General features: G+C 64.1%; 1 protein-coding gene across 1 annotated transcript; it reads right to left on the minus strand.

Annotated features, from left to right (window-relative positions):
* Positions 1-5,343: 5,343 nt before the first annotated feature.
* On the minus strand, positions 5,344-10,001 carry LBHD2 (LBH domain containing 2). Its single transcript, XM_055417648.2, has 4 exons — positions 9,905-10,001; positions 8,552-8,638; positions 6,810-6,966; positions 5,344-5,762 (listed from the first exon to the last, which is right to left on the minus strand). The coding sequence occupies exons 2-4, from the start codon at positions 8,618-8,620 to the stop codon at positions 5,662-5,664; spliced, it is 327 nt and encodes a 108-aa protein (XP_055273623.2). The 5' UTR covers positions 8,621-8,638; positions 9,905-10,001; the 3' UTR covers positions 5,344-5,661.
* Positions 10,002-10,767: the final 766 nt, after the last annotated feature.

The following is a 10,767-nucleotide window of genomic DNA, read 5'->3' on the forward strand; positions in this document are numbered from 1 at the left end:
GACTGACCCACGCTGGGGCTTTCCAGCTGCGGCCCTGCCGGCGCCCCCGCCCCACCCCCAGCCCCACCCTCCACCGTGAGCCCCACTTTCACTTTCAGACATCCTCCCCCGCCCCCGCCCCGCTCAGAGGCAATCACTCCAACCTTTGATTCCTGCAGCAGTGCGGAGCCCAGCCCAGGCTCAGGTCAGGGGCCCCGGTGGCTGCCGGCTTAAAACTATTCACAGCCTAAACGTTGAGAGTTGCGTTCCATTCGGTGCGAAATTTTAGGACTTCAGGCCTGGGAGGCAGCACCGCAAGTACCCTGAGAGAATTGCTCGAGGGAGCGGGGGACTAGTTATAGTGAAGCTTTCGCACTGACAGACCATTGTTAAAGGAAACCAGACATCCCAGGTCACGGACCTCGGCGCTCTCCTGTGTGTGGGGAGACGCAAGGGCCTGTCACTGAATCATTCCTTTCGTTGCACCTCAGCTGTCAGGGCCGGTCCTCTGCATCTTCACATCCTGCACGCACTTCCTTTCCTCAGGACTCGCCGTCGGGGGTGGCTGCAGTCTGCTGGTTGCTAGACAGCAGGTATTTTTCTCCCTTCTGTGCCCGCTTAGGGCTCACAGGTTCACACTGGAAGGCTGCAACTGCTGACAACCGTGACACCCTTGTTTACTGATACAGCAGGAAATATTCCATTTCTCCTTCCCAGGTGGCTCAGTGGTAAAGTTGCCAATGCGGGCGACATGGGTTCGATCCCCGGCTCAGAAAGATCCCCTGGAGAAGGAAATGGCAACCCGTTCCAGTATTCTTGCCTGGGAAATCCGGCAGGCTATAGTCCCTGGGGTTGCAAAAGGGTTGGACACAACTTTATTGACTAAACAACAACAATTTCTCAGGGTGAAGGAGAGGCTGAGGGGGTAGCACCCTGGGGTCTGTAGGGAGCTGACCTTGCTGGGGACGGCTGGGACAGCCTGTCCCTCCTGTGGTCAGACTGAGGCCCGAAGGAGCAGGCGCCAACCAGCTGGAAGTGGGCACCCAGCCCACGGCGCCCAAGCCCAGAAAGACCCTTCCCTCCAGGGCGGAGTCGCCAGCACCAGCCCTGTGCCCTGCCAAGCTCATCTTGAGAGCCCCTGTGCCCTGCCTGGTGCTAAGAGCCCTGAGGGCAGACATGGGGGACCAGAGAGCGGGGAGGGACACCGCGACAGCACAAGGACCATTGTAAGCCTCCCATCAGGAGCTGGGAGAAGGACAGGGCCCCAGAGGACAGACAGGATCGCACTCAGGGACGAGGAGGGATGGCAGGGGTCAGCCCGCGAGGGAAGGCGCGGATCAGCCACGAGCACGCGGCCCACTTCCCCACGGTGGCTCCAGTTAAAGACATTTAGTGGGAAGGGTCATTGAGACTTCCCAGAAGAGGCAGGCCCCACACCTTCCTGGGGGGATTCCGCTGCTGGCATCCTAGGGAAAAAAAACTCAGGGAATATCCAGGGAGGACATCTCTAGGCCTGTTCACTCGGGCTGGAGCCACAGGGCTGTGGCGCAGAGCAGCAGAGGTGCTCCAGATAGCATCCTGGAGAGAGCAGATGCAAGCCTGTGGGCCATCCCAAGGCTGCCGACGCAGACATTCATTTCCTCGAAGTTCTGGGGCCGCACGGTCCCAGATCAAGGTGCGGGCAGGGCCGCTTTCTCCCGAGGCCTCTCTCCTGGGCTGTGGGCGGCCGGCTCCTCCCCGTGTCTTCACACGGTCATCGTTCTGCGGGTCTGTGTCCCAACCGCCCCTTCCCAGAAGGCCATGTTGGACTAGGACCCACTAAAATGGGTTCGTTTTAACTTGTGGTTGTTCAGTCCCTAAGTCGTGTCCAGCTCTCTGCGACCCCGTGGTTCTTTAAAGACCCATCTCCAAATACAAACCCACTCTGAGGTCCTGGGAGTTAAGACTTCAACAGAAGGAAGTTTGGAGGACAAAATCCAGCCCACAGCAGACTGGATGGCACCCGAGATGCTGCGGCAGCTTGCTGTCAGCTGCAGACAGACCACGCTGTCCCTGGAGCCACCAGCACCTCCTCCGGGAAGCGCTCTAGTTTCCTCTTGAGTCATTAGATCCTAGAGCCCTGGGGTCCCCTCTGTGAGGTGAGGCCGTCAGGGCCCCAGCTCAAGCCTGTGGGGCACCGGTTACTTGGGTGAGCCGTCCCCCAGCTCAGGCCGGCCTGCCTGCTGGCTTCCTGACCCATGTGTCTCTCTGATGGTCAGAGGCTAACAGATCAGAGGGCCACGCACGACTCTTGACAGAAGGAGGGGTCCTTGAGGAGACCACCCAGGGCTCTTTGGTGGGAGCCCTGGGACTTTGTGACGTAGCTGGTCCCCACCCATGTTGCACCGGGTCACCAGCTCAGAAAGGCACAGGAACCTGCTAATGGCAGGCAAGTCCAGGTCTCTGCCTCTGAGGACTGGGTCTTCCCATGGGGCCAGGGGTGGGCACTGGAAGGTCCTCCACCAGCCCCTCCCATTCTCCAGCTCAACGAGGCTCATCCGGGTGCTGGGACCTCCCGTTGTGGGTCGCTTCCACTTCAGATCCCAGGATTGGGGGGTGGTTTCTCCCAGAGCTCCCAGCTCCCAGCTGCACCCCACCCCTGCCCAAACCTGTGCCCATTTTCAGCATGAGGCTGGGATATTTCTTGTGTCCTATTTCCAGGTGGTTTTCCCCAACTTTCTCAGTAAAATCCCTTCAGAAAAGTCCCAGCCTTGTCTCAGAGGAGCCTTGGGCACAGGGCTGTTCTGGCCTGGGTCAGGAGAAGGCTGGGCGGAGGGGGCAGTTGGAAAAGGGCGCACAGCTGGGGACCCGCGATGAGAGCAAGTCCTGCTGCCTCATGCTGGGCTGCACCGCCTTCGGAGAGGTGATCCTGAGTCAGCCGCAGGTCGTCGTCGTTGTTCAGTTGCTAAGTCCAACTCTTTTGCGACCGACCCCATGGACTGTAGCCCACCAGACTCCTCTGTCCATGGGGATTCTCCAGGCAAGAATACCGGAGTCGGTTGCCATGCCTTCTTCCAGGGGATCGTCCCAACACAGGGGCGAACCCAGGTCTCCTGCGTGGCAGGTGGATTCTTTACCGACTGGGCCACCAGGTCAGCCCAAGAAATCTGGAGTGGGTGGCCTATCCGGTCTCCAGGGGATCTTCCCCACCCAGGACTCGAACTGGGGTCTCCTGCATTGCAGGCAGATTCACCAGCTGAATTACCAGGGAAGCACCCAGCCTCAGGTTAATTCTCCATAAAACGGGGTTCCTGTTGGGATCCAGAAGGTTCACCTCGGCAGAGCACCTGGCGCCCGGAGCAGGAAAGAGAGGGACAAGGACCACACCACCAGAGGCCTGCCCGTGCCCTAGAGGCTCCTGGGGAGGAGCCAGGCTACCGCACGCTGACTATAGGGGCCCAAAGTGCTCCAATTCCAGCTTCACTGCTGCGGGGCCCAGGACAGAGCTCGGCCTGGGAACAGGACACCGAGGCTCCGGTCTCTGCCCCTCACTGTCTGTGGGCCTGCGCAAGGGACAGTGTCTGTCTCCGAGCCTGGATCTCTCTCGAGCCCGACGCTGCGTTGCTTAGGTGTCCCTGGCCCGGCCTGCCGGTGGGCGGGGCTGTGGAGACGGGGCGGGGCTGCCGGTGGGCGGGGCCGTGGAGGAGGAGGCACTGTTGCCGGTGGGCGGGGCCGTGGAGACGGGGCGGGGCTGCCGGTGGGCGGGGCCGTGGAGGAGGAGGCACTGTTGCCGGTGGGCGGGGCGTACGCCTGGCACCGCCCCCTGCACCTACCACTCCCTCTCGCGGGTCAGTCGCCGTGCGCGTGCACTCAGCCCGCTCTGGTCGCTACAGGGCAGGCCCACAGAGTAAGGCTACTCTGCTCCGCCCCACCGGGCTTCCTCCCTGGGCCTGGCTCTCCCGTTCCCCTGCTCCGGGGAACGACGGGGTCCCGGGACCCCCAGTTGAGGCGGCGTCTCTTCCCCAGATCTGCCCTGGTCGGTGGTGAGCTGGAGGGTGGCGTTGCGGGCACGCTGGCGCTTAGGTCCCAGGCGCACCGGGAAGTCTGCCCCAGCCCGGCTCTTTATCACCCGCGTGACCTCGAGAAAGTCGCTGTGACACCCTGCCCGGGAGGGGCGAGGATAAAATCTCAGCACCATCCCCCGCCACACACACACATTCCACACCCGGAAACCCCCGCCTGGGAATGACTCCCGGCTTGCTCGAGCCCTGAACCCAAATCCCCCGTGTCCGCAAGTCCTGGGAAGGCTTTCTGTGAAATGTCTGCCCCCTGCCCCCTTGCGGAGGCGACAGGAAGGGCCAAGGAGGATGGGAGGGACGTTGAAGGACAGCCCAACCGTCCTAACCCCCCACCCCAAGAGGAGCCAGCCTGGGCCCGTATACTGGCCATAGGTTTAAAATTAAAGCGGGCTGCCAGGCAAATTTCTGCACCTCCGCCTCCCACCTCTCCTGCATTTGGGGGGTGGGCTATTTTTAGAAGGCAGGAGGGTTGGAAAGTGCTTTATTCATCCTGGAGGTTAGCAAGGCCTCCGGGAGAGAACAGAGGGGCCTGTGTCTCCCTCTGCCTCCTCCATGCTAACCCCGACTTTGCACCACCCACTGGGCCTGTGGTTTTACTGAGCTAACATTTACTCAGGGCTCCCCCTGCCAGGCCCTGAGCTTTGTCAGGCTGGCCAAGGGCAGGGGGCCAGGTTGGGGTGATGGGAGGGAGGGTGGCAAACCTGGACAGTGAACCCAGGCAGTGATCAGGTTTCCGCGCCCCAGGTCCTGCACCCCAGGTCCACCCTGACCAGTCAGCAGAGCCAAGAAGCCATGTCCCTGGACCCCTCGGGGGGATAGGACCCTCACGTGGCTCAGGAAGAGGTGCTACCCAGTCTCCCGCATGGACTGGCTGGCTGACTGGGTGGGTGGCTTCCCAACTTCAGGAGTCCTGTGCTAGTTGAGGCCAGCACTAGCCTCAGGTACCTCACTTCACACCTCAGTTTCCTCATCTGTACAATGGGACTATGCAAGATTCAAGTTGGGACAGTGCACCCCACCCATGTACCATTCCTGTCTCTGGCTGCACCCAGAGTGGGTAAGGGGTGACAAGAGGAGTCCTGCTGTCAGGGGCCAGCCAGGACTGGAGGCCCCAAGGAGAGGTGGGGAGGCTGCCTGGAGGACGCTGGTCTCAGCCTCGGCTGAAGCAGAGCGGAGGTTCTCGGCAGGGCTCCAGAGGAGCAGACATGACAGCCACACCAACCATCCCCACGTCCAGTGTGGGACACCCAGTGGTCACTCTGGTCTGGTCAGCCTGGGCTCTGAGCAGAGATCCTCTCCTGGAAGGCCACTGGCAGGACTCAAACTGTCCTCAGTCCCTGGAATCCCCACCCAGTGTGCCCACTGACCACCAGGAAGAGCCTTTATTTGTGCTTCCCTCCAGAGAAGCAGGAAGGGTGTGATCCAAACCCTGGGCCGCGGCGGGGAGAGAGTCGGGGGGCGGTGCTGGTGGACCTGGTGAGGCAGGAGAGGTGGTGGTTGGCTGTGCCCACTGGGCGCTCGGGCAGGCCCCGGCCTCTCGAAGCGTCAGCCCAGCTCCTCCAGGGCGGAGGCCCCCTCTCAGCTGTCAGAGCCCGGGAACGGCAGGATCCGGCAGGTCCTTGTCCTACCGGCCGGGCGCAGGGGGCCTGGCCGCGGAGCTGGCACGCTCGCCGTCAGTGTCAGCTGGAGCCTCCCCCCGTGCTCCAGGCGGACGTGGTGAGGGGGCTGAGGAAACATGCAGGCCTCCGTGTCGGTGGGGCGTGCATTTCTGACCGGTCTGCCAGGAGAGGTGTGAGGGTGGGCAGGCCACAAGCTCCCCGCCGGTGAGGGGGCGGAGGGGTCACTGCGTGCATGGCTCCCGGTGTGGGGGAAGGGCAAGGCCAAGCTCCGGGAGCAGGAGAACCTTGGCCCACCCCGGACGGCCACCAGTTTGGGGGTGGCCGACTGGGCGGAGACCTGGGGTCCTCCCCAGAGCTGAGGTCTCCGTGATTACCCAAGGGGCAGGCCCCGGGCAGACCCGCCAGAGGTTGAGGGGACTTTCAGGAGAGGTGGTGGTTAAGGTGCAGTCAAGCTCCTCTGGGCCCAAGCTCCGACAGCAGCGGACCATGAGGGCTGCAGGGGGTGCGGGAGCCGATGTTGGAGGAGAAGAGGGCAGGCAGGGAGGAGCAGCCCCATCTGAGGCCGAATCCCCCCGGACTGACCCCTCGGGGGCTCAGGGCACAAAGCTGCCCAGACCTGGTTCACCCTTTGTGCACCCTCCCTGGGGCCCGGCCGGCTGCTTCTCCCACGCGTCAGACTGGCTCCTGGCTGGTCCCGCTCCTGCCCACACATCCTCCTCCCAGAAACTTCCCTGGCCCTGGCAGCCCCTTGGCCTTAACCAGGGCACCCACACCAGGACAGAAGCCTGCCAGCAGCTTCTGCACCGCACCCACCCCGCCTTGAGCCCACACCCTTGCCCCTTCCAGGCTCTAGTGGGCAATGCACAGCTGCCCCAAAGGTGATGAACCGTGAGCGCGAGGGGACAGGGGCCGGGACTGAGTGCTGAGAGGTGAGAGCAAGGGCGCACCTGTGAGCCAGGCCCGGGGCCGCACCTGGACGAGGGGGACGCCTGTGCAGATGGTGGGGAGGGCGGCAGGGAAGGCCAGGCCAGGTGGTGCCCGGGTGGCAGAAGCTCACGGGGTAGGTGGATGGGCGGGGTGCGGGCCGGCTGGAGGGGTGTAGGACCGGGCGTCTGACCTCTCTCGGGACCCCTACGGGCTGCCACTCACTCACCAGCAGCAGCCTGACTCTGGGCGGACCCCCTATGGGCGCCCTCTGGAGGCCAACGCAGCTCCCCGCTCTCCACTGCACCCAGCTCGCTGGGCTCCACCACAATCGAGGGCAGTCGCTGGCCCAGCCGAGGGTCCTTCTCCCGGGCACCCACCATAGCCTGCAAGGGGGGTGGGCAGGGGATCAAAGCAATGGCAGGCCTGAGCTCTCCACGGCCTGGCAGGCCTGAGCTCTCCACGGCCTGCCACGCCTGTCCTGCATTGTCCACGGGGAGAACGGGGGTCCCTAACCTGCCCAGTCTCCAGGGCCAGGTGAGCTCTTGCGCACATCCCCCAGAGGGTTGCTGCCCTCCCCCTCCCACCCCTGGAGCTGGGGCGCTCAGCACCCGGGCCACACAGAACCCACCTGGGCTCAGCCCTCAGGCCTGTTTCACAGAAGGGCCTGTGATGGGAAAGGCCAAGGTCACATGGTGAGCAAGCTCAGGGAGGGCATCTGTGCCTCCCCAGCAGGCAGCCTCCTGCATCCGGCCCGGCCCCTTCCTGGGGTCTCTCTGGGCCCTTGGCCTCCTCCCAGCTCAGGGGAGCTGGGAAGCTGTTGCCATAGCAACCAGAGCAACTTCTCTGGGCTCATTGTTCAGTGCCCACAAGAGCCTGCGGGAGCTGCCTCCCCAAGCCCTCCTGGAGCCCTCGGCATCTCCGCCTCCCATTCAGGGTCTTCCAAGGTAGAGGCCCCGAGGCGCCCCATGCTGCTCACAGACCTGCAGCCCTGGCTCTCCTGTGCCAACCCACCTCTGTGCCTTTGCTCCGGTTGGTCGGGCTATTCCCCAACCTCTTACCCAGCTGCTTGTGAACTCTGCCTTCCCCAAAGGCGTGTCGAGGCGGGGAAGAGCAGGCACATGGCTGGCAGCACTTTGCTAAATGGCCTTTGCACCTCCCCGCCCCTACCCCCCAAAAAACGGAACCATCTGAACACGTATTTCAGGGCACTGTCTGAACAGCCTTTGAACAAAGTACCGCAGAGATCCTGAAGTGTGTCACTAGGTTGGGACTTCTGTGGGATCAGAGGGACAAGACCAGCGACCCCACCATGGCCCAGGGACTGAATCTCCTGGGCCCCCTGCTGGTCTTGCCTGTCCAGGGGCTCCTCCCCACCCCCACCACCCCTCTCCCCGCCACACACCCTGCCAGTCTCCTTCTTGCCCTCCTCCCAGAAGCCCTGCAGGGCCCCACCGAGGGTCGCTCCTCTGCCCAGATGGTGCGGGAAGATCTGGGCCAGTGGAGTTTGATTTCCACCCTCTCCATCTGCCCCCCCCGAACCAGGAGGGCAGCCCCAGGCCCCAGACCAGCACTCATGCAGCTCTGGGCTGGCCCCTCTCAGTGGCCCACTGGCCCCAACAAGGAGAAAAATCCAACTCCAGACTCAGAGCGGCAGGCCTGGGCCTCTTGGGCAAGGACCTCCCTTGTCAGCTCCATCAACACCTCCTGGAGAAGCTGAGGTGAGAGCAGGAGACCCCGGCATGGCCTCACCCAGCAGAGAGCAGACTGACCTGGGCACAGGCCCTGGGCTCCCCAGGACTGGCTGGGGTGCTCTCTGAGTCTGGAGAGCTGGGCCTTCAAAGACTGTGCGTGTCAGACTCCTGCGGAGGGGCAACCGCCTCCCCGACCCGGATGGGTGAACTGAGGCACGTGCTGTCTCAGGCCAGGGCTTGAGAGCGGCAGACGGCAGGGCCCCAGCCGCACACATACCTCTGCTGCTGGGTCTCCGGCCTCCTCGTCTGGGCCCAGCTCGGGCGCGGCAGGCTGGGGGCCACTCATGCTGCGGCTGCCGTCCGGCTGTACAAAGACAAGAAGCAGAAGCGGGGTGCGTGTTAGGGCCTGTCCACTCCCGGAAGCCCCAGGCCGCCCCAGCCCGCACCCACCACCCAGGCTGGGTCTCCACCGCTGTGGCTGCCCGCCATCAGGGGGGCGCTGGACAGGCCCCACGTTGGGGGCCCTAGGCTGCAGCAGGAGGGTCCACTCCTCCCAGAGAACAGACGCCCACACACACACCCAAGGCCCCGCCCTCAACCCCCACAGCTGAAGGGAGGCTGACCCCCTGTCTGCCTGTGGCCAAGTCCCCTCAGGCCAGGCCCAAGCACCAGGGAGCCCGGCCAGATACCACACAGCAAGAGCTCTGGGAAGAGGGACCCTGCCAGGACTGCTGGGCACCAGACTCAGACGCTCCACCAGCACCAGGCTGGGCTGGGTCTGGCGGGCAGGCAGCTAACTTGGGCACCGGCTGGGAGGCCGCAGGAGGCCTCCGACAAGGGGCAGGAGTGCTGGGAGGACACCGGGCAGAGGGAGGGCACTGACGGGCTGGCTGCAAGGCTCCTGATGCCCTGCTGGTCGTGGGGGAAGGGTGCTGTGCACACCCAGCAAAAGGTAGGGGACAGCTAGCCCAGAAAATGAGCTCCTTTGACCAAAACCCAGCTCGGTCAGCTCAGGTCCCGCTGGGACCCAGAGATTCTGGGGGTGGGGGTGGGCCACGTGCAGCACCGGGCCTCCCGGGCAGTGAGCAGCCAACATACCCACCCGAGCACGCGAGAGCCCTCCCCCAGGCCCGAGGCTCTGGGTCACCCCTTCCTGGGACTCCACCCCAGGATCCCAGAAGCTCAACTGGACCCCAGGGCAGCCAGGACCAGGCCCAGGAAAGTGGACTCAGAGATCCAGACAGATGCGAGAAAGACGGGAGGGAGACGCAGAAAGAAACGCGCGGGCCACGGAGAGGACGCAGGGATGACAGAACCAGAGGGCGAGATTCAGAGAGACCACCGAAGAGGGGACGGCGGGCGGCGGGCAGACGCCGGAGGGCTGCCTCCCCGCAGCCTGGCACCAGGGGCCCCTGCCCGAGGGGCATCCCCGCAGCGGAGGCCCGGCCACCCACACCTGCAGCGGCGGCCAGGTGTGGCAGGCCAGCCCGCAGAGACGCTGCGTGAGTCCGGAGCCCGGCGTCCGGCAGCCCAGGGCTGGCTGCGGTCCCCACACCTCCCCTTCTGCAGGGAGCGCCGACTCAAACCCACCCCTCGCCCCTTCCTGCTCTCCCAGACGCCGCGGGCTCACCGGGGGCGAGGGTGGGCAGGGGGCGCGCCCCGTGGCTGGCGCACACTCACCGCCGGCGGGTGCTCGCGCGGGGCGGCACAGTCTGCTCGCCGCTCGCCGGGCCGCCCGCCCTGGCTGGCTCGCCGCCTTCCTCCCGCGCGCTCTCCGCCCACAGGCGCTCCCTCGCCGGGCCCCTCGTCCACACTCGCGCTCCCAGGTCCAGCTCCCAGGTAGCACCCCCGCCCCATCTCCCCCCTTGCCAAAACCGCAGCCCCCCAGAACCTGATCCTGGTCACTGGAGGCACACAGCCTCAAGTTTGAGGTTCAGGAATTCAGGGCGACTAGATACATCAGAGCGAGGACAGCCTCCAGTTGGAAGGGGGAGTGAAGGGCCAAGGGCCACACCGTGTGAGGGCCAGTGTGTGTGAGGAGGGAGCGTGTCACCACGCCAGTCCCCTCTTCATCCCTGATTCCATGCCCCCAAAGGGACAATCAGTCTCATTCAGCCTGGCGTGTATACCTGACACCTGAGGCCAGGATGCACACCTGTTGGTCCACGCAGCCTTCCACCATCCGCACCTCACACGCAGCATCGTCTATCCAGCACCCAGCCCACACCCACAATCCACCATTCAGCATCCGCTTCCCCAGGCACCGTCAGCTACTGTGCCCATCTATTCATGTCTCTTCTGCCATCCAATCATCATCCAGCCACCAGCCAAACTCAGCCATCTGCCATGCATCCCCCACCACCGATAAACCAACGACTGTCCCATACAACCCACCACCGAACTTCCGCCATGCAAGTCCCATCTACCATGCGTCCATCCACAGTCTGCTGTGATCCACACAGTCAAAGGCCTTAGCATAGTCAGTGAAACAGA

Source organism: Moschus berezovskii, chromosome 21 (genome assembly GCF_049115385.1).
Source record: "Moschus berezovskii isolate FMDL1 chromosome 21, NW_MosBer_1.0, whole genome shotgun sequence".
Taxonomy (NCBI): domain Eukaryota; kingdom Metazoa; phylum Chordata; class Mammalia; order Artiodactyla; family Moschidae; genus Moschus; species Moschus berezovskii.